This window comes from Pleurodeles waltl, chromosome 5 (assembly GCF_031143425.1).
Source record: "Pleurodeles waltl isolate 20211129_DDA chromosome 5, aPleWal1.hap1.20221129, whole genome shotgun sequence".
NCBI lineage: Eukaryota > Metazoa > Chordata > Amphibia > Caudata > Salamandridae > Pleurodeles > Pleurodeles waltl.
In genome coordinates, this window is record NC_090444.1 from 1,797,760,843 (window position 1) to 1,797,787,624 (window position 26,782).

The following is a 26,782-nucleotide window of genomic DNA, read 5'->3' on the forward strand; positions in this document are numbered from 1 at the left end:
GGTGCTATCAATATGAGTTTGAGTTTGCTTTGACTGTGTTTGTTTACACGGTAAGGAAGGAGAGGGAGAGGAGGAAAAGCGTAAGCAAATATCCCTGACCAGTTCATCCATAGGGCATTGCCTTGGGATTGTTTGTGTGGGTACCTGGATGCGAAGTTTTGGCATTTTGCGTTCTCCCTTGTCGCAAACAAGTCTATCTGAGGTGTTCCCCAGAGTTTGAAATAAGTGTTCAGAATTTGGGGGTGAATTTCCCATTCGTGGACCTGTTGGTGATCTCGAGAGAGATTGTCTGCGAGTTGATTTTGTATCCCTGGTATAAACTGTGCAATTAGGCGAATTTGGTTGTGAATTGCCCAATGCCAAATTTTTTGTGCTAGCAGGCTTAACTGCGTGGAGTGCGTCCCTCCCTGCTTGTTTAGATAATACATTGTTGTCATGTTGTCTGTTTTGACGAGAATGTATTTGTGAACTATTATTGGTTGGAAAGCTTTTAGTGCTTGAAAAACTGCTAGAAGTTCTAGGTGATTGATATGCAGTTTTGTTTGATGTACGTTCCATTGTCCTTGTATGCTGTGTTGATTGAGGTGTGCTCCCCACCCTGTCATGGAAGCATCTGTTGTTATTACGTATTGTGGCACTGGGTCTTGGAAAGGCCGCCCCTTGTTTAAATTTATGTTGTTCCACCACAGAAGCGAGAGGTAAGTTTGGCGGTCTATTAACACCAGATCTAGAAGGTGACCCTGTGCTTGAGACCACTGTGATGCTAGGCATTGTTGTAAGGGCCTCATGTGCAGTCTTGCGTTTGGGACAATGGCTATGCATGATGACATCATGCCTAGGAGTTGTAATACCATCTTTGCCTGTATCTTTTGTGTTGGATACATGCGTTGTATGATGGTGTTGAAATTTTGAATTCTTTGTGGACTCGGAGTGGCTACTCCTTTTGATGTGTCTATTATGGCTCCCAGGTATTGTTGTACCTTGCGTGGCAGAATTTTGGATTTTGTGAAATTGACGGTGAACCCTAGTTTGAAGAGGGTTTGTATGATATGATTTGTGTGATTTGAGCACTCTATTAACGAATGGGCTTTGATTAGCCAGTCGTCTAGATATGGGAACACATGTATTTGCTGCCTTCTTATGTGTGCTGCGACCACTGCTAGACATTTGGTAAAGACTCTTGGTGCGGTTGTTAATCCGAAAGGCAGTACCTTGAATTGGTAATGTATTCCTTTGAATACAAACCTTAGGTATTTCCTGTGCGATGGGTGTATTGGTATATGGAAATAAGCATCCTTGAGGTCTAAAGTTGCCATGTAGTCGTGCAGTTTTAGCAATGGCAATACTTCTTGTAATGTGACCATGTGGAAGTGGTCTGATTTGATGAAAGTGTTCACTACTCTGAGGTCTAGGATTGGTCTCAGCGTTTTGTCCTTCTTTGGTATCAGAAAGTACAGTGAGTAAACTCCTGTGTTTATTTGTGTGTTTGGCACTAATTCGATTGCATTCTTTTGCAATAGTGCCTGCACTTCTATCTCCAGGAGATTGGAATGGTGTGTTGTTAAATTTTGTGCTTTTGGTGGTATGTTTGGAGGGAATTGTAGAAATTCTATGCAATAACCATGTTGGATAATTGCTAGAACCCAAGTGTCTGTAGTGATTTCCTCCCATGCTTTGTAATGATGACCTATTCTTCCCCCCACTGGTGTTGTGTGGAGGGGGTGAGTGACATGTGAGTCATTGTTTAGTAGTAGGGGTTTTGGGGCTTTGAAATCTCCCTCTATTTCTAGGGAATTGCCCTCCTCTATATTGTCCCCGAAAACCTCCTCTATACTGTCCCTGGTAAGTGGACGGTGTTGCTTGTGAGGTGCTGGCTTGTGTGCTTTGACCCCGAAACCCCCCTCGAAAGGGCGTTTTACGGAATGTGCTGTAATTCCCTCTGCTCTGCGGGGAGTAGAGTGCGCCCATGGCTTTGGCAGTGTCTGTATCTTTTTTGAGTTTCTCAATCGCTGTGTCCACTTCTGGACCGAACAGTTCTTTTTCATTAAAAGGCATATTGAGAACTGCTTGTTGAATCTCTGGTTTAAATCCAGACGTTCGGAGCCATGCATGCCTTCTGATAGTTACAGATGTATTAATTGTCCGTGCAGCTGTATCTGCAGCGTCCATGGAGGAACGGATCTGGTTGTTGGAGATGGTCTGTCCCTCCTCAACCACTTGTTTTGCCCTATTTTGGAAGTCTTTGGGCAGATGTTCAATGAGATGTTGCATCTCGTCCCAGTGGGCTCTGTCATAGCGCGCAAGTAGTGCCTGGGAGTTCGCGATGCGCCACTGGTTTGCAGCTTGTGCTGCGACTCTCTTACCAGCTGCATCGAACTTGCGGCTTTCTTTATCTGGGGGTGGTGCATCTCCAGAAGTGTGAGAGTTGGCCCTTTTCCTAGCTGCTCCTACAACAACAGAGTCTGGTGGCAGCTGTGTTGTGATGAAAGCCGGGTCCGTAGGAGGCGGCTTATACTTTTTTTCCACCCTTGGTGTGATTGCCCTACTTTTGACCGGGTCCTTAAATATGTCTTTTGCGTGCCGGAGCATACCAGGGAGCATAGGCAGGCTTTGGTAGGAGCTGTGGGTGGAGGAGAGTGTGTTGAACAAGAAATCATCCTCGACCTGTTCTGAGTGGAGGCTTACGTTGTGAAATTGTGCTGCTCTAGCCACCACCTGAGAGTACGCGGTGCTGTCTTCTGGTGGAGATGGTTTTGTAGGGTATGCCTCTGGGCTGTTATCTGACACTGGGGCGTCGTATAGGTCCCATGCGTCCTGGTCTTGGTCACCCTGGCTCATGGTGGTGTGAGCTGGGGAGTGTGATGGCGTTTGTGCTGGTGAAACGTTAATCACGGGCGGAGGAGAGGGTGGTGGTGTAACTCTTTTCACCACTTTTGGTTGTGGTGCTTGTTCCGTCTGGAACTCCAACCTTCTCTTTCTCCTAATGGGGGGAAGGGTGCTTATTTTTCCTGTCCCCTGCTGAATGAAGATACGCTTTTGCGTATGGTCCGCATCAGTTGCTTGTAGCTCTTCCTCAAACCTATGCTTTTGCATTTGGGAGGTTAGCGAGTGCTCTTCTGTATAAGAGCCCGAAGCTGGGTCGCTTGCAGTTTGTTTCGGCATCGAAACTTTGTCTGCGTGTTTTTTCGGCTCCGAGGTGACTTTTTTCCTTATCGGGGCCGAAACCTCTCGGCGTCGATCTGTTTCGGTGCCGCTGTCTCGGCGTCGAGCCGTGTCCACACCGGCATCTCGGTGTCGAGGCTTGTCTCCAGCACTTTCTCGGTCCCGAGAAGGCTGCGTGCCGGTGTCTCGACCGGAGTCGGACGATCTCGGCACTGTTTGGGCCTTTTTCGGTGCCGACGGTCGGTCACCGAATTTATGGGTCGAGCCATGGCCTGGTGGCAGTGGCGTCCCCTGGGCCTTGTAAATGTTTCTTTGTGTGGTTTTCGACGTCTTACTCACGGTTTGTGTATCGTCGAATCCTTCGGAGTCTGAGTCTTGGATCGAGAAGGTACCTTCCTCTTCCTGTTCCTCGAACTCCCGTCGGGCTGTCGGTGCGGACGCCATTTGAAGTCTTCTGGCTCGACGGTCTCGGAGTGTTTTTCGGGACCGGAACGCACGACAGGCCTCGCAGGTGTCTTCGCTGTGCTCAGGTGACAGGCACAGGTTGCAGACCAAGTGTTGGTCTGTGTAGGGGTATTTATTGTGGCATTTGGGGCAGAAACGGAACGGGGTCCGTTCCATCGGCGTTCCTCAGCACGCGGTCGGGCCGACCAGGCCCCAACGGAGGATCGAAAAACTACCCCGAAGGGCACCGGAGCTCTTCGATCTTCGATGCGGTGTTGAATCTAAGTACGCCGATCCCGAACGCAACAATACCGACGAAAATCTTCCGAAATTAACTATTTTTTCCGTTCCGAAACTCGGAGCGACAGGAACACGTCCGAACCCGATGGCGGAAAAAAAACAATCGAAGATGGAGTCGACGCCCATGCGCAATGGAGACAAAAGGAGGAGTCACTCGGTCCCGTGACTCGAAAGACTTCTTCGAAGAAAAACAACTTGTAACACTCCGGCCCAACACCAGATGGCGAGCTATTGCAGAACATGCGTATCTACAGCGACAGATGCCATCGAACATTTAATTCCAAGAAGAAAAATAAATCCCCTTTCTCAGTGTTTTGCTTTGGGGATACGAGTTATCAGATGAAGGAAAGAACCTGGTGCCTCATTTTCTAAAAAAAGATGATCGATGGAATGCAGAACAAATCAATCATCTTTTTTTTTTTTTTTTTTTTTAGTTCCCTTCTCCAACATCGGCTCTAGTGTTTGCACAAACTGTTTCTGGATATTTTGCCGACAACTGCTCTTTTTCAAAATCTTCAGCTGCACCTATATCAAGAGCACAAACTATTAAATTGGCTTAAAACTATCTAAGTCCATAGAATTATCCTGGGGTAATTGTGCTTGCCTTCCTTGGATTGGTTTTGTCATTGTTTTCTTTCTGCTGATTCAAGGTCATTATCTTCCTGAACGCTCTGCTGTTGAATTGGTGGATGAGGTTTTGAAGCCACCCCTATCATCACATAAGGCCTGCAGAGACTTGTCCCTTGTGAAGAATTCAGCTATACTGATTCCTGATGGGACTGTGTGAGATAAAGTATCATTTGATATAGTCGGACCGACGGAAAGGATTTAAACTCCATATGTATTCTAAGTCTCAATGAATGATATAACACCTGGAGTGGTTTCTGATGATTGAGATGTGAAAGCAGTTGATTCTATACTTTGAGCTTGAATATTATACTGTGTTTGAAAGTGAAGATGTTTACCAAACAGCAAATTATGGGGAAATGTTCTGTTACCATCATTACGGACACCATTTTATATATAAAGCCAGCACCCGGAGAAATGTCTACAATTACACACAATGAGGACATTGTTCAACTCCGCCAGTGGGGCGTTCTAAAACAAATCTAGAAAAGTTTGCATATTTTTCTGGGCATGATGTCACAAATGCAGAGTCTTATTATTCCAATTTGCCTCCTGTGAAATTTCAGGAAGTCCTGTTAAGAGATACCAAATTAATCTATTCCGATTCCTTTGTTTCCCAGTTGGCTATTGAAGGCTATAAATATTGGTTGAAGTTGATTGACACCGAGTTTGCGACTGCTAAGGGAAGCTTCCTATGAGCCACCCTTTGTGCATCAAGTGGCTCTTGGTGCTACAACATCTGGCATTGCACGGGACAATGCAGCCTCGGCCGGAGCTCAGCTATGGCTGAGGCAACAGAACATAAGTGCTCCTTTGCTTTCATTGTTGAGACACTAGTTACTTTACCATCTGTCGAAGTGGGGTCTTTCCTGGAGTCAACAACAACTAATGATATTGGCGATTTTTTAGAAGATCGTGATTACTGTTGAGTTGTTGAAATTTGGCCTTAACTGATGTTCAAGTTTTAGTAATACTAAATAGACCATTTTTAATTTGGTTCAGATTTGGTCGGTTTTGCTTGTCGACATGGACATTTTCTCTCATTCACTATATTTTAGCTTGCTTTTAGTGAAGGAAAGGTGACTTTAGTATTAGGTTTTATTATAGACCTCTGGACCTTTAAACCGAAAATGGGGAGGGTGCTGTGAGGTTATTTTAGCATTTACACAAGCACATTATTTGGTCCTGAGGCCTGTGCCCTCTCTCCCAGTTACATTTTGCTTTTTATTCCTTTTATTATTGGAGCAAAGCTTGTATAACAGAGAAAGGGGTACGATCCGTTCCACCACAACTTCCCTGAGGAGTCTAATTGTCATGCAATAGGCTGCCACAAATCACTTCTACTCTGGTATTGGTGAGGTGCTCCTAGCTAGCTGGAAGGGTTATGACGACAGCTGTGTGGGATCTGACTCAGTCCCCCATACTTGGTGGGGCTGCAGCTCAAAATCCATCAGTCTTCTTAATTCAACGAGAGTCTACGACAAGGGAGACCAAAGTAAAGAAATGCACAAAAATGTCGGTCCCTACCCCATGGTGCAGACCAAGAGACTGACCTTTTCCATCCATGAGGGTAACAACCAGTTGTTTAGGTGATAGAAAAAATTGAGAAACTCCCCCCTCCTCCATCACCCCGTCGAAAACAAAGTTAACTCTCCAAAGGAGTGGTCTAGGTTGCTAGATGCTGAGCTGCAGAAGGTCTGGATGCCATAATGTGAGGTTCTTCTCACCTATCCTACACAACTGTTGAGGAAAAGCAGTCATTGACAGGATGCACAATCTAAAGAGGAAGATGGGAACACACCCTAGGCCACCCTTTGAGGGCTAGCACTAGGATTATAGCAGCATTGGTAAAGCCAAAATTCTGGGTTCAATAAGCTAATGCATGCAGCGTTAGCACAATAGAGACACTTGAGAGGGGGCCAGTAAGAGAGGACAAAGTGGCCCACAGTTGCAAAGTAGTCCCACAGGCAGTGGAAGGATACACCCATGCAGCCAACATCATTAGGTGAGAGCTAAATGCTCCACTGTGGCGAGTTTAGACTTCACTGCCCAAGTCTAAAGCCAATGGTTGAAAGAGGCTAGCCGAGGAAGCGGAGAGTTGAAAGGGGTGGACACAAAGCCCACTGTTCATGTATTGTTAGCAATAGGCCCTCTGACCTCTGATGTCAAAACCAAGACGTCAAAACCACAGACATTACTGCTTCTGGTCAGGTTGGGGATGAGTGACCATTTCTTTACAATATTTTTAATGTTGCATTTTCTTTTTATTGATTGGCAGCAATCACAAAAAGTACAGTGCAATACAGTACTATGATCAAAAAGGTACTACGAGTATACAATCCTTTACATAAATATAGCAGAAAGAAAAAGGAAAAAACAAAAAGGGATACCATATAGTGAGAACCAAATTAGTGTAATAATAGTCATTGGCCCAGGGTCCCTGCACGCTGTCATGCAGGTTCCACCTCCTGTCACTCCTCAGGCTCGGGACAGGGGGACTGTAGGAAAGTAGCCTCCTTTTCACATGGTTACCCCCACTTTCTGCCTGCTATCAGTATGCTTAGACTGTTATCACTGTGTAAGGAAATGCCTCCTTGGCATGGTTACCCCCTGACTTTTTGCCTTTGCTGATGCTACGTTTTGATTTGAAAGTGTGCTGAGGCCTGCTAACCAGGCCCCAGCACCAGTGTTCTTTCCCTAACCTGTACTTTTGTTTCCACAATTGGCACACCCTGGCATCCAGGTAAGTCCCTTGTAACTGGTACCCCTGGTACCAAGGGCCCTGATGCCAGGGAAGGTCTCGAAGGGCTGCAGCATATCTTATGCCACCCTGGGGACCCCTCACTCAGCACAGACACACTGCTTGCCAGCTTGTGTGTGCTTGTGAGGACAAAACGACTAAGTCGACATGGCACTCCCCTCAGGGTGCCATGCCAACCTCACACTGCCTATGCAGTATAGATAAGTCACCCCTCTAGCAGGCCTTACAGCCCTAAGGCAGGGTGCACTATACCATAGGTGAGGGCATAAGTGCATGAGCACTATGCCCCTACAGTGTCTAAGCAAAACCTTAGACATTGTAAGTGCAGGGTAGCCATAAGAGTATACGGTCTGGGAGTCTGTCATGCACGAACTCCACAGCACCATAATGGCTACGCTGAAAACTGGGAAGTTTGGTATCAAACTTCTCAGCACAATAAATGCACACTGATGCTAGTGTACATTTTATTGTAACATACACCCCAGAGGGCACCTTAGAGGTGCCCCCTGAAACCTTAACCGACTATCCGTGTAGGCTGACTAGTTCTAGCAGCCTGCCACACACCAGACATGTTGCTGGCCACATGGGGAGAGTGCCTTTGTCACTCTGTGGCTAGTAACAAAGCCTGTACTGGGTGGAGGTGCTTCACACCTCCCCCTGCAGGAACTGTAACACCTGGCGGTGAGCCTCAAAGGCTCACCCCCTTTGTTACAGCACCCCAGGGCACTCCAGCTAGTGGAGTTGCCCGCCCCCTCCGGCCACGGCCCCACTTTTGGCGGCAAGGCCGGAGGAGATAATGAGAAAAACAAGGAGGAGTCACTGGCCAGTCAGGACAGCCCCTAAGGTGTCCTGAGCTGAGGTGACTAACTTTTAGAAATCCTCCATCTTGCATATGGAGGATTCCCCCAATAGGATTAGGGATGTGCCCCCCTCCCCTCAGGGAGGCGGCACAAAGAGGGTGTACCCACCCTCAGGGCTAGTAGCCATTGGCTACTAACCCCCCAGACCTAAACACGCCCTTAAATTTAGTATTTAAAGGCTCCCCAGAACCTAGGAACTCAGATTCCTGCAACCTAAGAAGAAGAGGACTGCTAAGCTGAAAATCCCTGCAGAGAAGTCGGAGACACCAACTGCCTTGGCCCCAGCTCAACCGGCCTGTCTCCCCACTTCTAAAGACACTGCCCCAGCGACGCTTTCCCCAGGGACCAGCGACCTCTGAATCCTCGGAGGACTGCCCTGCTCTAGAAGGACCAAGAACTCCCGAGGACAGTGGCCCTGTTCACCAAAGACTGCAACTTTGAAACAAAGCAGCAACTTTGAAACAACTTGCGTTTTCCGCCGGAAGCGCGAGACTTGACACTCTGCACCCGACGCCCCCGGCTCGACTTGTGGAGAACAACCACTTCAGGGAGTACTCGCCGGCGACTGTGAGACCGTGAGTAGCCAGAGTTGCCCCCCCTGAGCCCCCACAGCGACGCCTGCAGAGGGAATCCCGAGGCTCCCCCTGACCGCGACTGCCTGCTTCTCAGATCCTGACGCCTGATAAAGACTCTGCACCCGCAGCCCCCAGGACCTGAAGGATCCGAACTCCAGTGCAGGTGTGACCCCCAGGAGGCCCTCTCCCTTGCCCAGGTGGTGGCTACCCCGAGGACCCCCCCCTTTGCCTGCATCGCTGAAGAGACCCCTTGGTCTCCCATTGAAACCTATTGAAAACCCGACGTGTGTTTGCACACTGCACCCGGCCGCCCCCGTGCTGCTGAGGGTGTACTTTGTGCTGACTTGTGTCCCCCCCGGTGCCCTACAAAACCCCCCTGGTCTGCCCTCCGAAGACGCGGGTACTTACCTGCTGGCAGACTGGAACCGGGGCACCCCCTTCTCCATTGAAGCCTATGCGTTTTGGGCACCACTTTGACCTCTGCACCTGACCGGCCCTGAGCTGCTGGTGTGGTAACTTTGGGGTTGCTCTGAACCCCCAACGGTGGGCTACCTTGGACCCTAACTTGAACCCCGTAGGTGGTTTACTTACCTGCAAAAACTAACAAACTCTTACTCCCCCAGGAACTGTTGAAAATCGCACTAAGTGTCTAGTTTTAAAATAGCTATGTGATTTATGTGAAAACTGTATATGCTATTTTGCTAATTCCTAAAGTACCTACCTGCAATACCTTTCATTTGAAGTATTACATGTAAATCTTGAACCTGTGGTTCTTAAAATAAACTAAGAAAATATATTTTTCTATACAAAAACCTATTGGCCTGGAGTAAGCCTGAGTGTGTGTTCCTCATTTATTGCCTGTGTGTGTACAACAAATGCTTAACACTACTCCTTTGATAAGCCTACTGCTCGACCACACTACCACAAAATAGAGCATTAGAATTATCTCTTTTTGCCACTATCTTACCTCTAAGGGGAACACTTGGACTCTGTGCATACTATTCCTTACTTTGAAATAGTGCATACAGAGCCAACTTCCTACACACTGGGATCCTGCTAACCAGGACGCCAGTAGTTGTGCTTGCTACATCTAAATTTGGTTGCCTAGGACTTTGCACACCCCACAATTGGCATACTGGTGCCCCCTTATAAGTTCCTAATATATGGTAATTAGGTACCCAGGGCACTCGGGCACCACAGGTTCCCCATCAGCTGCAGCATGTATTGTGCCACCCTTGGGAGCCCATGCAAAATATGTTTGCAGGCCTGCCATTGCAGCCTGGGTGAAAGGGTGCATGCACCCTTTTACCACAGATCACTGCACCAGGTCACTGTAAATCCCCCCTATGGTAGGCCCTCATAGCCCAGAGGGCAGGGTGCAGGTCCCTGTGTGTGAGGGCACCCCTGCTTGACCAGAAGTGCCCCTACAAGCTACATAATGGTAACTCCGAACCAGGGCATGTTTGGTATCAAACATGTCAGAATCATCCCACAATACTGATGGCAGTATTGGTTGCATGATTCCATGCACTCCAGGAGCTCCTTAGAGGACCCCCCTGTATTGCTCCTACCAGTCTTCCAGGGTTTTGCAGGCAGCCCACTCTGCTGCCACACTCCAGACAGGTTTCTGCCCTCCTGCTGCGTGACCAGCTCAAGCAGAGGAAGGCAGAACAGAGGATTTCCTGTGGGAGAGGGAGGCAATACCCTCTCCCTTGGAAATAGATGTGACATGGCTTGGGAGGGGAAACCACCCTAAAGACACTGGTACTCTTTGCATAAACCGGTTTGACCAGTCCAGGGACTAGCGGTCCCTGCTCTGGTGCGTAACTGGACAAAAGAAAGGGAAGTGACCACTCCCCTGTCCAACACCACTCCCAGGGGTGGGGCCCAGACTTCCTCAATGTGGCCACTTGATTCTGCCATCTTGAAACCAAGATGTGAAGTGGCCAGGTCAAACGGGTGACGTCCAAGTCCCCTCCTGACAGATGGTCATGTCACAATCATGTGTATAACCTTAGTGTGTACTTACTTCCAGTTTGGGGGGGGGGGGGGGACGACACTATGTGCTCACCAAACACCAGGCCAGCTTCCTACAGGGACTATTTCAACTCTTCCAACAAGAGACACCCCTATTTACAAACGTAAGAAGACCGTGTTTTTGAACTTCAAACCTACTATAAACTTCTATAACTCATTTAGGAATCAGTTTGATACTGAATGAAGTTTTTGCCTTGTGCAGGCAAACCAACAGTAGCGAGCATAGGCCTAGACCGGAAATTTATTATAAAATAATAATAATAATAATAAAAATATAATAAAATAACAGCAATACTAATAACAGCAATACTAATAACAGCAATACTAATAACAGCAATACTAATAACAGCAATACTAATAACAGCAATACTAATAGCAAGAATAGCAATAATAATAATATGGACTAGGGCAAAACAGGTAGCACCCTCCTCCCCCCGAATCAACTATATAAAATGCAGAAACACCAGGAATCAATAGTGGAGAACATGGGCCAAGGTGGAATGAATTCTGTATCTCCAAGTCATATTTTACCAGACTGAACAAGAGTGTGTATGACTGTGCGTGGCTGTACATCAGATAACCAGAATCAAACAAGCGAGAACACACTGTGCACAATTAAGATCACTGTGTAAGAAATGTATGATTTTGCACAGAGCCCCGCCAAAAAGAACGTGCACAGTATCCCAGGCATAATGTCCGATTTGCAGTGAGTTGTGTTACACTGCAAACAATTGTACATCAAGTAAAAATAATAGATATAAATATTGAAAAAAACAAGGCAGTAATATTGATTGGAACTGACAGTATCGATACAGAAGGCCAATGATAGTTAAGTGAAAAGAAAGAAAAAAAAAAAACGGACGAGGTCAGATCCTTACTGGTGTTAGCTTTCAAAGCAGGTGACGCCATGAATACTTCCCCAGGACTCAATCCAACTATGGAGCTTTTCGAAAACGGCCAAGACTTAGTTACTGAACTTAACTGAAATCTTTTTTGTCTTCCTCTAGCTGAATGGTTTGTGTTAGGAGCGCCTGGACACCTCTTTTTGAGGTATTTGTTGCGCTTCACACACAGCACATTCCTTCATTTCATTCATTCATTCCTGCAGCGCAGAGGCAAGCCTGAGCATGTGCAGTTTAAAGTTCACAGCACTAGGCCCTGGTGTCACTTTGGCTCTGTCCAGGCTGTTAGTCCACAGCATCTCCTGGTCCGAGGCTAATGTTAAAGGGCACCTTGAGGTATGCCATCAGTATCAGGTCCAGGAGGCAACATCTTAGCAGAGCCTGCACCTCAGGTACTCTTACAACGGAGTAGGCAGGTGAGCCTATCAACGTAAGCGGCTTGTGGCTCCTTCATTCAACTACAGGGGTAGAATTTGCTTGGACGTGAAGCAGTCATAAACAGGATCGTTCCGCTTAACATTTATTTTGTGCAGATAATATCGTGAACTGCTTTGAAACTAGTTTTTTTGTTACTGGTAGGCAAGCAGTGGCTACATAATCTCTAACTGCAGTACATCTACAGCAGACGCTGCGTACATACCTTAAACCATGGGTACTCGCAAACCCTTTCCCAGGGGCCAAAAAGATTGGTTTGTGATGTGACCGAGGGCCGCACTGATACCAGTAGGGTGAGGGCCAAGGGGCCTAGGGGCGGCAAGGTGGGTGTAAGGGACATGAAGCATGTACATCTACTGGCTGAATTGCGTAGTGTGAAACCAGAACACATGGATCAATCCCGGCTTTCCCACTTGCCCAAATTGTGTGATCCTAGGTGGTCGTTTTATTTCACTTCCTGTCTTTTTTCATTATTATCACATCTAAGAGGACCTTCAAATACGTGACTTCATGTGTGCTGTACAAATCCTCACCTCTTTGATTTAATAAGGTATAATGTTATTATGTATAATAGCAACTCAGCCATCCACAAGGTATACATAACAAATGACTTGCCTCTCAGTTCACTATTGGCATTGTTGTCAGGCTGGTGGGGGAAGCACGAATGTTTCTAAAATCATGTTTGAAAACTATCACTTCAAAAAAAGACTCCTCAATGCACTCATACAGTCTGATATACTAAGGGGAAAAGGTTCTGCACGTCGATGAAGTACATTTTTGAATTTTGAAGAGTATCATTTTTACACTTTTGCTGAAAGATATCTTTAAAAAATGAAGGTGTCTTAAATTGAAGTGCTGCAGGACGCCTTCTTTTCTTCAGTTTAGTTAACCTATAAATGAATGCTTGCCTGTTTATACAACATCTTTGTGAATGTTAGTGCTGGTGTTGCCCGGTGGGCCGCAGGCACCCCCCCAGTCGTACTTTGAGTATCACTGCTTTAAAAAAAAAAACCATCAAGTCCCACATTCTTTGAAACCAGTCTTCTGAGGTATAGATCAAAAGCCACAAAGAACTGAAGTTAAATGGGTTCGTGAAATGTAGCGCTTCAAAGCAAACCAAACAGGACCCCCACATCTGGGTAGCTTTTCGGAAGAGGGGGGACACTGAATAAGTGACGGCCGGCAGTGACGAGGGGGACCGGGCATGAAAGCTCAGTCGGGCTTCGGCGAGGAGTCGGTTTCACAGGTGAGGATGCACAGGAAGCTTAGGCCCAGATCGGAGTAGAGCGGACACGTGGGCTCTGAGGCTGCCCTGCAGGCCCCGCTGCTGCACGCATCCAGTTGAAGGATCTTGAGAGCCAAATGAACAGGAAACAAACAAGAAAAAACAAGATTGAACGACAATATACATTTTTCGGGCATGTTCTTACCTATATAGAGTCCCACCAACCACCGTCCCCACATCAGGAACTGTGTAAATCTCATCCACCTGAAGAAAGAAGAGAGCAGGAACCATCAGAGCCCTCTGGAGGGCAGCATAAGTCCACAATGTCTCACCCAGTACATATTCATGTTGAGGCAGAAGTGCACCATCCGGTTTACATATGGATGCATTTGTTGTCGAAACTAACTCACCTGTGAGTATTTTTTCCACCTATTTCCCTTAAGGAGTACCTCAGTATTAAAGTATTCTTCTCAGTAATTTTTAATTGAATGATGCTGCACAAGACAGGACATTTTATTACCTTAACACAGGGGTCTAAGCTTGAGAGGAATGGTTATTTATTGAATGTGGACTAGTTTTACACACATAATTCTAATCTAAAGGTCCTATTGGTTGTTTCTGCTCATCATAAAGGTTTCTTTGCCAAAGGAATATCCAAACCATGTAGAAACACAAGAAAGATATTAGACTAGTGTTTCACACATCTAATTCAGGTCACGGAAAGAAATTCATTCTTAATTTTGAAACTGAGATGTCCTTGCACCTATTTAGAGAAAAAAAAAAAATAGTCTACTGTACCTTTGGATATATAAACCAATTTTAGATGCTAAATATTAGAATTAATAATATAACGCATTGTTTCCTTTTAACTAGTCTGCAGTTGCATGTTGTTTAATCCATAATTTTGTTCTTCGCTCCCTTGCAAAATTCATAGCGGATTTCATTAACCTAAGACTAATACACCTTATCATCCCGATATCAACGACCCTCTAGAACTGTATTTGTTGCTCCTTCAAAGGATGCACATGATACACAGCTTGGACAGAGCATCTGTTGTTAGTCCAAGGATCTTCTTTAAGCATGATTTGTCTCGGTCCATGTTGTCCACTAGCCCTGGATAGCTCTGTACATACCCTCACTCGTGTCATTCTAACCAGCTAACTAGTACTTCGTACGTTCAGACATTAGTTAGTTAGTAGAGCACATGTGCATGGCTTTTTGCCCACAACTTCAGCCAATGGGCTTCGCACTTTAAAGCTGTAGCTCAGCGCGCCCTTTTCAGGACAGTTTTTTTGACTATGGCCATAAGGGCCTTGATATGCGGAGGTATTTTGCTGTTGTATTAAAATTTTGTGTCAAAGAATCAAACACACGCTTCTCTAATAAATCAAAGCGAGTACTCAGATGCTATACCTGGTGATCGATCAGGACCGAATACTAACTTTAAAGTAGCTCAATGCTTTACAGCCCATGCAACAAGCACAGCCTCCTAAAATTACTTCTTTCAGGGTTCCATTGCTTGAGTGTTTATTACCCACACCCTGAAATATGGAAGGAGATACAGTGGTGGTGTCCGTCTCTGGTCCGCCTTTCCAACACGAGCACTTCCAGGTTCCAAAAGATCACCAACATCTGTGGAGTCCTGCACGGTTCCATAGTGTCGCCCTTGGAGCTCAAGTCACAGGTAACCACATCAAATGCCGGCAGTATGCCAATGACGAACTCCTCCACCCAGAATCCTCCTCTGCTCCAGACATCCAACGCCTCAAACACAGGCCGCACCTCATCCAGACCTACATGTCCAGCGCCTACTTGAAGCTCAGCCCCACCACTTGATGGCTTTAGTCCTCAGTGTTAACTGAATGACAAGTAATGAAAATGTCACTTACCCAGTGTACATCTGTTCGTGGCATCAGTCGCTGAGATTCACATGGTATGCATGAGCTCGCCATCTGGTGTTGGGTCGGAGTGTTACAAGTTGTTTTTCTTCGAAGAAGTGTTTTCGAGTCACGGGACCGAGTGACTCCACCTTCTGTGCTCATTGCGCATGGGCGTCGACTCCATCTTCGATTGTTTTCCCCGCAGAGGGTGAGGTAGGAGTTGTACTATAGTAATAGTGCCCGCGCAATGAAAAATGTAAGTATGTACCTATTAAAGGATTAAGTAATATATATACAAATGTACAAAATTGAAGGTAACTTCTGAACTGCTACAGGCTTCCGGGGAGGTGGGTGGGTCCATGTGAATCTCAGCGACTGATGCCACGAACAGATGTACACTGGGTAAGTGACATTTTCAGTTCGATGGCATCTGTCGCTGTAGATACACATGGTATGCATAGACTAGTAAGCAGTTAGTTCCCCATAAGCGGTGGTTTAGCCTGTAGGAGTAGAAGTTGTCTGAAATAGAGTTCTTAATACAGCTTGACCTACTGTAGCTTGTTGTGCGGATAGCACATCTATACAGTAGTGTTTGGTGAATGTGTGAGGCGTAGACCAAGTGGCTGCCTTACAAATTTCTTGCATTGGGATGTTTCCTAAAAAGGCCATTGAAGCACCTTTTTTCCTTGTTGAATGTGCCCTGGGAGTAATGGGCAGTTGTCTTTTTGCTTTAAGGTAGCAGATTTGGATGCATTTAACTATCCATCTGGCTATACCTTGTTTTGATATTGGGTTACCTGCATGAGGTTTTTGGAATGCAATAAATAGCTGTTTAGTTTTTCTGATGTTCTTCGTTCTGTCAATGTAGTACATTAATGCTCTTTTGACATCTAATGTATGTAGTGCTCTTTCAGCCACAGAATCTGGCTGTGGGAAGAATACTGGTAGTTCTACCGTTTGATTTAGATGGAATGGAGAAATAACTTTTGGTAAAAATTTTGGATTAGGTCGTAAGACGACCTTATTTTTATGTATTTGTATAAAAGGTTCTTGTGTTGTGAACGCTTGAATTTCACTTACTCTTCTTAGAGATGTAATGGCGATGAGAAAGGCAACTTTCCAGGTGAGGAATTGTATTCCGCAAGAGTGCATGGGTTCGAAAGGTGGGCCCATGAGTCTTGTTAGAACCACGTTTAGGTTCCATGAAGGAACAGGTGGTGTTCTTGGTGGTATAATTCTTTTAAGCCCTTCTATGAATGCTTTGATAACTGGTATCCTATACAAGGAAGTTGAATATGTAGTTTGCAGGTATGCAGATATTGCTGCAAGGTGTATTTTAATAGAAGAGAAGGCTAGCTTTGCTTTTTGTAAATGGAGCAAGTAATTTACTATATGTTTTGGAGTTGCCTCTAGTGGTTGTATCTGATTATGATGGCAGTACCAAACAAATCTTTTCCACTTACTTGCGTAGCAGTGTCTAGTGGATGGCCTTCTGGCCTGCTTTATGACTTCCATACACTCTTGGCTAAGTTGTAAGTGTCCGAATTCTAGGATTTCAGGAGCCAGATTGCTAGATTCAGCGATGCTGGGTCCGGGTGTCTGATCTGTTGGTTTCTGTTGCGTTAACAGATCTGGTTTGTTGGGCAGTTTGATGTGTGGTACTACAGACAGATCTAGCAGTGTTGTGTACCAGGGTTGTCTTGCCCACGTTGGTGCTATTAAAATGAGTTTGAGTTTGTTTTGACTCAATTTGTTTACTAGGTAAGGAAGGAGAGGGAGAGGAGGAAAAGCGTAAGCAAATATTCCTGACCAGTTCATCCATAGGGCATTGCCTAGGGATTGCTTGTGTGGGTATCTGGACGCGAAGTTTTGGCATTTTGCGTTCTCTTTTGTTGCAAATAAGTCTATTTGTGGTGTTCCCCAGAGTGTGAAGTAGGTGTTCAGAATTTGTGGGTGGATTTCCCATTCGTGGACTTGCTGGTGATCTCGAGAGAGATTGTCTGCCAGCTGATTCTGGATCCCCGGAATAAACTGTGCTATTAGACCAATTTGATGGTGGATTGCCCACTTCCATATTTTTTGAGCTAACAAGCTTAACTGCGTTGAATGTGTTCCTCCTTGTTTGTTTAGATAATACATCGTTGTCATGTTGTCTGTTTTGACAAGGATGTATTTGTGGGTTATGATTGGTTGGAAAGCTTTTAGTGCTTGAAAAACTGCTAATAATTCTAGATGATTTATATGCAGTTTTGTTTGATGTATGTTCCATTGTCCTCTTATGTTGTGTTGATTGAGATGTGCTCCCCACCCTGTCATGGAAGCATCTGTTGTTATTACGTACTGTGGCACTGGGTCTTGGAAAGGCCGCCCTATGTTTAAATTTATACTGTTCCACCATAGAAGCGATAGGTAAGTTTGGCGGTCTAGCAACACCAGATCTAGAAGGTGACCCTGTGCTTGAGACCACTGTGAGGCTAGGCACTGTTGTAAGGGCCTCATGTGCAGTCTTGCGTTTGGGACAATGGCTATGCATGAGGACATCATGCCTAGGAGCTGTAGTATTGTTCTTGCTTGTATTGTTTGGTTTGGAGACATGTGTTGAATGACCCTGTTGAAATTGTGGATCCTTTGTGGAGTTGGCGTTGCTACTCCTTTTGTCGTGTCTATTATGGCTCCTAGATATTGCTGTACTTTGCTTGGCAGAATGTTTGATTTTGCAAAGTTGACGGTGAACCCTAGATTGTAGAGGGTTTGTATGACTTGATTTGTGTGGTTTGAGCATTGTGTGAGCGAACTGGTTTTGATTAGCCAGTCGTCTAGATACGGGAACACATGTATTTGCTGCCTTCTGATGTGTGCAGCGACTACTGCTAGGCACTTTGTGAATACTCTTGGAGCGGTTGTTAAACCAAAAGGCAATACTTTGAATTGGTAATGTATTCCTTTGAATACAAACCTTAGATATTTCCTGTGTGATTGATGGATTGGTATATGGAAATATGCGTCCTTGAGGTCTAGGGTTGTCATGTAGTCGTGTTTTCTGAGCAATGGTAACACTTCTTGTAGTGTGACCATGTGAAAGTGGTCTGATTTGATGAATGTGTTTACTACCCTGAGGTCTAGAATTGGTCTCAGTGTTTCGTCCTTTTTTGGTATCAAGAAGTACAGTGAATAAACTCCTGTGTTTATTTGTGTGCTTGGTACTAATTCTATTGCATTTTTTTGCAGTAGTGCTTGAACTTCTATCTCTAGAAGTTGTGAATGGTATTTTGATAAATTTTGTGATTTTGGTGGTATGTCTGGAGGGAATTGCATGAATTCTATGCAATAACCATGTTGGATAATTGCTAGGACCCATGTATCTGTAGTTATTTTGTCCCATGCTTCGTAATATTGATGTATCCTCCCCCCCACTGGTGTTGTGTGGGAGGGGTGAGTGACGTGTGAGTCACTGCTTGTTGGTAGTGGTTTTGGGGCTTTGAAATCTTCCTCTATTCCTAGGAAATTGCCCCCCTCTATACTGGCCCCGAAAACCTCCCCTGTACTGTCCCTGGTAGGTGGGCGGTGCGGACTGTGAGGTGCTAGCTTGTGTGGCCTGACCCCGAAACCCTCCTCTAAAAGGTGTTTTGCGGAAGGTGTTATAAGTTCCTCTGCTCTGCGGGGAGTAGAGTGCGCCCATGGCCTTGGCAGTGTCAGTGTCCTTCTTGAGCTTTTCTATAGCTGTGTCGACCTCCGGACCGAACAGAAGTTTCTCGTTTACTGGCATGTTAAGCACTGCCTGCTGAATTTCTGGCTTGAATCCAGACGTTCTGAGCCATGCGTGCCTACGGATGGTAACCGACGTATTAATGGTTCTTGCGGCCGTGTCTGCTGCATCCATGGAGGAGCGTATTTGATTGTTGGAAATGTTTTGACCCTCCTCAACAACCTGTTTTGCTCTTTTTTGCAGATCTTTTGGGAGATGTTCAATGAGATGCTGCATCTCATCCCAGTGGGCTCTGTCGTATCGCGCTAGCAGCGCTTGTGAATTTGCGATGCGCCACTGGTTTGCTGCTTGGACAGCAACCCTCTTCCCGGCTGCATCGAACTTCCTACTTTCTTTATCTGGGGGAGGTGCATCCCCAGAAGTGTGTGAGTTTGCCCGTTTTCTTGCAGCCCCTACCACCACAGAGTCTGGTGGCAGCTGAGAGGTGATGAAGACAGGGTCCGTAGGAGGCGCCTTATACTTTTTGTCCACCCTAGGCGTCACTGCCCTACTTTTAACTGGCTCCTTGAAAATGTCCTTTGCATGGCGTAGCATGCCTGGGAGCATCGGCAGGCTTTGGTAGGAGCTGTGGGTTGAGGAGAGGGTGTTAAATAAAAAATCATCCTCTACTTGTTCCGAGTGTAGTTCCACATTATGGAATAGAGCTGCTCTAGCCACCACTTGTGAGTAGGCTGTGCTGTCTTCCGGTGGTGATGGCCTAGTTGGGTATGTGTCTGGGCTGTTATCAGACACTGGTGCGTCGTACAAGTCCCACGCATCCTGATCTTGGTCGTCGTGGCTCATGGCGGTGTGAGCTGGCGAATGTGACGGGGTGTAAGTTGGCGAAGCCGGAGTTACAGGTGGAGGCGAGGGAGGAGGTGTTACCTTTTGTGTTGTTTGTTGCTGAGGAGTAAACTGAAGCGTTCTCTTTCGTTTGACAGGTGGAAGGGTACTGATCTTCCCAGTCCCCTGCTGAATAAAGATACGCTTTTGTTTAGCACTCTCTCGGTCCCGAGGAGGCTGCGTGCCGGTGTCTCGACCGAAGTCGGACGATCTCGACACTGAATGGGCCTTTTTCGGTGCCGATTGTTGGTCACCGAGAATTTGGGTGGAGCCATGGCCGGTTGGCAGTGGCGTCCCCTGGGCCTTCTTTCCTTTTTTAAGGTTTGATCTCGACGTCTTACTCACAGTTCTTGTAGAGTGTAGCTCGTCGGAGTCTGAATCCTGGATGGAAAAGGATTCCTCCTGTTCCTCTTCTGTCTCGAACTGTGGACGCTCTTTTGGCGTGGACGCCATCTGGAGTCTTCTCGCTCGACGGTCGCGCAGAGTTTTTCGGGACCGGAACGCCCGACAGGCCTCACAGGATTCTTCGCTGTGCTCGGGTGACAGGCACAGATTACAGACCGAGTGTAGGTCCGTATAAGGATATTTGTTGTGGCATTCGGGGCAGAATCGAAACGGGGTCCGATCCATCGGCGTTGTCCTCCACGCGGTCGGGCCGACTAGGCCCCGACGGGGTGCCGAAATCTACCCCGAAGGGCACCGAGGCGCTTCGATGTTGAACGCGTCGTCGTATGTGTCTATCTCTAACCGGATCGCAACGATACCGTCGAAAATCTTCCGTCTTCAGCTAACTTTCCGTTCCGAAACTCGGAGCGACAGGAACACGTCCGAACCCGATGGCGGAAAGAAAACAATCGAAGATGGAGTCGACGCCCATGCGCAATGAGCACAGAAGGTGGAGTCACTCGGTCCCGTGACTCGAAAACACTTCTTCGAAGAAAAACAACTTGTAACACTCCGACCCAACACCAGATGGCGAGCTCATGCATACCATGTGTATCTACAGCGACAGATGCCATCGAACCTTGGATTCACCCTGGACAGCAATCGCGTTGTCAAGGAACACTCTCCCAAAAATAAATTTGGCTTGGTACTTGCTCCCTCTTCTAAAGAAAGAGGAACTGTTTCTTCCAGAAAGTGGCTTCCGAACCGTTGTTCACCCCTTGTACTCTCACATATGTATGGTAGTACCGACCTGTACATGGCCTCCCACACTGGCACCGCTTAGGACCATCCTACACACTGCAGCCCACCTATTCCAGGGGCCCTGAAGATATATGATCACATCACCCCCACCCTAAGGAAACTCAACTGCTCCTCTTGCTGGCCCACATTATCAAAACTAGCTGCATTATTTACAAAGCCATCACGAGCCATCACCCTCGCTTGTCCTGAAGACAAGCTCATCTCTGGCAGCTCTTGGCACATCATAGCCAGCGCACCATCTGCATGGAGACCAAGAAGGGTAAATAAGAAAAGAAAAAAAGAAAGAAGAAAAAAAAAAAAAAAAAAAAAAAAAAAAATCAAACAAGGCAGCAGGCCTCTTCCATTTGTGCACCCAGGATTGGGAATAACACCCCCATTCGTACCATAAGGATCCCACCAACGTTGTTGCATTTAATGGAAAAGGTGAAGATGCAGGTCTTTAAATAAAAAAATAAATAAAAAAAATCAATCAACGCAGAATCAGTACACGTCAGCAACCTCTCCTATCACTCGCTGACTATATGCTTGCCTTTGACTGTGCTTAGCTACAATTTGTCTACGTGCACACTATACAAGTACCACATACATATTTATTAAACAGAATGTGAAAAACTATAGACTGAGTTCTATGGAGATCAGAAAGGATGCTGGTGACTTCTTCCAATAATTGGTGGATGGAGTGGCCAAATGGATACGTGTTGCAGGCACTAGAGTGGTGGAGGGATACCAATGCTGCTAGCTATTTTCTACTATCGGGTATTTTCCAGTATGCTTAGGTATTTATCAGTCAAAATTCAATACTGGCACTTACATACCATGCAAGCGATCACAGACAACAACGACACATCTAAAACCCAGAGCTGTATATAACAGGGCCACACAGGCTGGGCTTCATTCACAGTGGTAAGGAGTTTCTTACAAGGCGCATTAAGAACGACCATTATAAAAACCAAAATATGAATTTTTAACCAGGAATATCCACACCACACCAGAGCGCGCCTCCACACCAGAGAGTGTCCAGAACTGCTTCACACCACAGCAGGGCCTGGAAAAAGTACAGACTGACAGCCCCGGAATCTCACCTGGGTGCTGGCATCTCTGGGTTATCACACATGCACTACTTACAAAGGAGTCATCTTCTATTATAAAGTCCAGGCCTCCCACTGGGGGTAACATGAAGTAGCAGGCAGCCCAACTCTACCTACTCATTCACTGTTGCTTCTAGGCGTCCAACTGGATATCAACAGGGCACAGGTGGACTGACCACTTGTTCCGCCACTGTAGAGTAGAAACATTACCTGGAACTCTGTTAACTGCTGCATCAGCTCCTCCTGTTCTTTGCAATTGGTTAACGGTGGGAGTATGTTGAGGAATACTTTCAGTATATCCAGGTGCTCGCCGGACACGCTGGAAAGGGTGAAGATTGGTGTGATGCTGTTGAGAGACGGAGAGGAATTAACTTCACTGATGCAGAGACACCACCTACAGCAGCACAGACGGTCTAACTTTATCCTGCAGCCAGCAAGCATGTCTTACATGTGCAAACAATATCACAGCATTGTCTCACCTTCCTTACTCCCGCACTTACCCTAAAAACAGCGGCTGCCTCAGTCTCCATAAGCCCTTTTTATGGTACTTACAAACGTAACCCACTACAAACTGTCGAGAAAGAGCTTCTTTCAAACTTCACTGCAACACAACAGCTGCTGACTCTGGTCTCTTCCAACTTTAACCCCAACACCTACCATCTAAGCATAACCAGCTGAAGGACCTGCTCCATCTTCCACTGTGACCCACACTACCTATGATCTAAGCCTACTCCAAGCGGACCGTAGGCCTCCTCCCACCTTCACCTCAGCAACCTATAATCTTAGTCCCACCCTTGGGCAGACGCAGGGCCACCTTGAAACTTCACCTCAATACCTATGAACTAAGCCTACTCCAAGCAGACCGTAAGCTTCCTCCCACCTTCACCTCAGCAACCTATAATCTTAGTCCCACCCTGGGGCAGGCGCCAGGCCTCCTTCAAACTTCACCTCAATACCTACAATCTGAGCCTACTCCAAGCGGACTGTAGGCCTCCTCCCACCTTTATCTTAGTCCCACCCTGGGGCAGACGCAGGGCCTCCTTGAAACTTCACCTCAGTACCTACAATCTGAGCCTACTCCAAGCGGACTGTAGGCCTCCTCCCACCTTTATCTTAGTCCCACCCTGGGGCAGACGCAGGGCCTCCTTGAAACTTCACCTCTGTACCTACAATCTGAGCCTACTCCAAGCGGACTGTAGGCCTCCTCCCACCTTTATCTTAGTCCCACCCTTGGGCAGACGCAGGGCCACCTTGAAACTTCACCTCAATACCTATGATCTAAGCCTACTCCAAGCGGACTGTAGGCCTCCTCCCACCTTTATCCCAATAACCTATAATCTTAGTCCCACCCTGGGGCAGACGCAGGGCCTCCTTGAAACTTCACCTCGGTACCTACAATCTGAGCCTACATCTGCTGCGCACTCCGAGCATCACCGCACCTCTACTGCAGCACGTCTAATGCCACCGAAGAGCTGCGGCCTCTGGCCCTCGCCAACCTTCATCCCAACAGTCCCTAGCACGCGCGCAAGCCAAAGCCTCTTCGTAACCATCTTGTCCCCCACCCACCACAGCAAGTGGAAGGTTAACCTCTAACTTCCCTTCAAATTCCCACAACCCAACAAAGGCCATAGATTAGGAATCAAACGCTACTCATGTGGCAGAACCAAATATTCACTCAGCTCCTGGCCTCTCCCAAGCTGTTTACAAAGATTACCTTTAAAATAAATTCAGCAGTTTTTATCATTGCTGATCCATGGGATACTTAGTGCTGGCAGAACAGTGGCAGGGTTAAGATGTGCATGAAAACCCAACCCCTATCCAGCTTCTAGAAGCCTCACGCTGAACTATCAGAGGTCACTGGCAGAAGGCGATGGAAACTGATCTCACCCATTGACTCAACTAAAGCTGGTCCCCAAAAGACACAAGCTGGCTCTACATGCATCATCACTCATCACGCAGTCTGACCAGCGACCATCACAGTGCAGAGGAACAAAACACTAATGAATGTTTTTATGACAAATAGCATCATTTTTGGGACCGTATTCTGCAAAATGTCTGCACTCATTTTACCACTCACTGTAGCCAACCAAAGTTGGTTCAACAAAAAATAAATACTCACATCTACTTAAGCTGTAAATATACAAAAAATTGAACTAGTTTGGAAGTAATAAGGACAAGGAATGAGTGAACTATTTTAAACAAGTACTCTACATACATACATGAACATTCACAAAACCGATTATACATTACTTTGCTACATAGTTATCAGTGCAGGACATGTAACATTTTGATTCCCCAACTCTTACTTGGGAGACTGTGCAAACTGCTGGGCGGCGGTGACGGCATCATCATCTGTGCTCACTAACATGGGGACCTTGTTGCAGCCTGGTTGTTTGAGAACGCGCTCCAGCTGTTTCACTGTCCGGTCGACGGTGGGCTTCGAGCACAGATCCACCTTACTAACCACTATGAAGAAAGGGACCTTCAGGGCCATGGCTAGGCCAAGATGCTCCCGCGTTGTGCCAGCTGCAAGGAAAAATCAAGAGGGTCACAAAGAGGCGCTTAAACACCAAAAAAGGCAAAAGTAGAAAAAAAATTGATAACTCTGGAAAAATTACACCCCCCCACTGTCCCCCAAATCCCATAATGAGGAAGGGAGACAGATAATGGTTGTTAAAGTCTTCCAATCGATGCACTCAACTGCTAAATTGTTAAGGTCAATTGCTGAAGAAGGATTTACGAACTGTGATGGAGAGTGGTTCCTAAGATGTGACAGCAAACAGATGGTCTCTGCCTCCAGCTCACCTATTCCAGTGTTGGCACTGACTACAAGCATGGCAAAGTCCGGACAATAGCTGGTGAGCCCAAAGATGGTGGTCTTCAAGTATTTGTGGTGCCCAGCGAGATCAATGAAGGTGATCATCTTGGAGGCACTCTCACAGATCTCCTCCGCAGTCCGGGAATCGCTGTAATTCACCACCTAGGGGACCAGAAGCAAACAGCTAGTGAAGGAAGGCGAGCAGAGGGGTTACATAGGTTACTACCGGAAGATTTAAAGAGTACCACGGACAAGGAAGAAGGAGAAAGGTTTCGGTCAAATAGTATAACCACTAATCAGACAGACAGGAACACAACTAGACGGCCAAGCCTCGCCCCAGTATGTGAAACTTCTCCACCCTGCGATGGTCATTGCTAATATTCTCTGGGGTCCAACACGGTCTTACTCTGACATTTTGCGAAGAAAAAAAATCCACACAATGCGGTATCATGATCCAGATAAGTACTACTTCCACATCTATTCTCATACAGATGCAAAATCAATGCTATTGCCCCTTTAGAGACTAAAATCTAAGTGTTGCTAAAAGAAATGTATAGATAGAACTGGACACCAGTTCAGGGTTGTAAAGCCAAGGTGGGGCCTAGGATTATGACCACTAACACATCTAGCTGTAGGACAAGGATTGCCTCTTTGACACAGTTTCTTCATGAACTCACCTCTCCTTTGCTGTTGAAACCCAGGATCTCAAAGCTGATGCTAGACGTCCTGCCAGACTGGATCTCGTGGAGGTGGCGGAACAGATTGAGGCGTGCCCTCCCCCGACCATTGTCCAGCTCTCCTTGGGTAAGGACGCCCAGTAGAGTCGATTTGCCAGAATCAACATTGCCCAGAACAGCGACTCTGAGATCTAGGAACTGTGAATGAAGGTAGTAGATGTCATGTGGCACTCTTCCAGGAATAGTATGAAAACAACTCCATACAATGAAGGAATACACAGATTACATGTTGTAGTAGCCTGGAGGAACTGAATAAGAGATAGAAACGGAACAATGACAAAGAAAAGACAGCTACAAGGAGAAAAAGAATGCCCAGTTAAATCGCAGTGGGGCAGTAAACAAATCCATTCTGTGCTTACTTTTTTCCTGATTTGTTAATGGAATACCATAGTTACATGCACACACAAGCTACCCTAGACTGTATGCCCAACTGCCAATGCCCCAACGGTATGTTGCAAGGTCTGTTCATGAGTCCCATGCTACCTCACAGTGCATATAATCCCTCGATTTCGCCAAGCCTGTCCATAGGCCAACATTTTGTGCTGAGCATTGCCAAGGGCCACCTGGACCCACAACAAACACTGCCAGCTCTGGAAACTTGAACCAAGAGGATAAGAATCTGTCAATGGAGAGGTAAATTACAACTCTAGTCTAATAATGATGCTGCAAGTCTTAGGAACGTTCCCCATGCAGGGGCCATAAACTCATCCACAAATCAAAGGAAACAAGCATTTACAACAAGCATTTGCAATACAATGGGTCTTGCGTTTGCTCAAGTTAGAGCTATTATCATTGTAAACTCCTAACCAGACTTTTCTGATGGATACAACTACCTGTGGATTCCTCACCTAATGAATTCTCCCATGGCGCCAGCATTCGACGGAAATCTTCTTCCTAGTCTCTGCACGTCGACGAGGACGTCACTCTAGCCCACGCGACGCCGTCTGACGTCATACAGGCAATAAGAGGTCCTCGACGACGTGCCGACGTCAGTTCCCTTTTTTCCGTGCATTCGAAACGGTTATCTTCGAGGGAGCAACTGTTACTTTTGTGGTTACAGTGTATTTTTGCTGCGTAGTCTTTCGCTGTGGTAATAATGTCGCAGAGAAAGTCTGGATTCAAGCCTTGTCGTGAGTG

At 46.4% G+C, this 26,782-nt stretch overlaps 1 protein-coding gene across 1 annotated transcript in view; it reads right to left on the bottom strand.

Annotated features, from left to right (window-relative positions):
* Window positions 1-26,782, bottom strand: part of GTPBP2 (GTP binding protein 2) — a 128,356-nt gene that overhangs the window by 16,444 nt on the left and 85,130 nt on the right. Inside the window, exons 5-9 of the mRNA XM_069236245.1 lie at window positions 25,586-25,783; window positions 24,896-25,070; window positions 24,397-24,616; window positions 22,301-22,436; window positions 13,534-13,592 (exon numbers count right to left, since the gene is read on the bottom strand). Of these exons, the coding sequence (XP_069092346.1) occupies window positions 13,534-13,592; window positions 22,301-22,436; window positions 24,397-24,616; window positions 24,896-25,070; window positions 25,586-25,783 (788 nt within the window). The remainder of the gene's footprint in view (window positions 1-13,533; window positions 13,593-22,300; window positions 22,437-24,396; window positions 24,617-24,895; window positions 25,071-25,585; window positions 25,784-26,782) is intronic.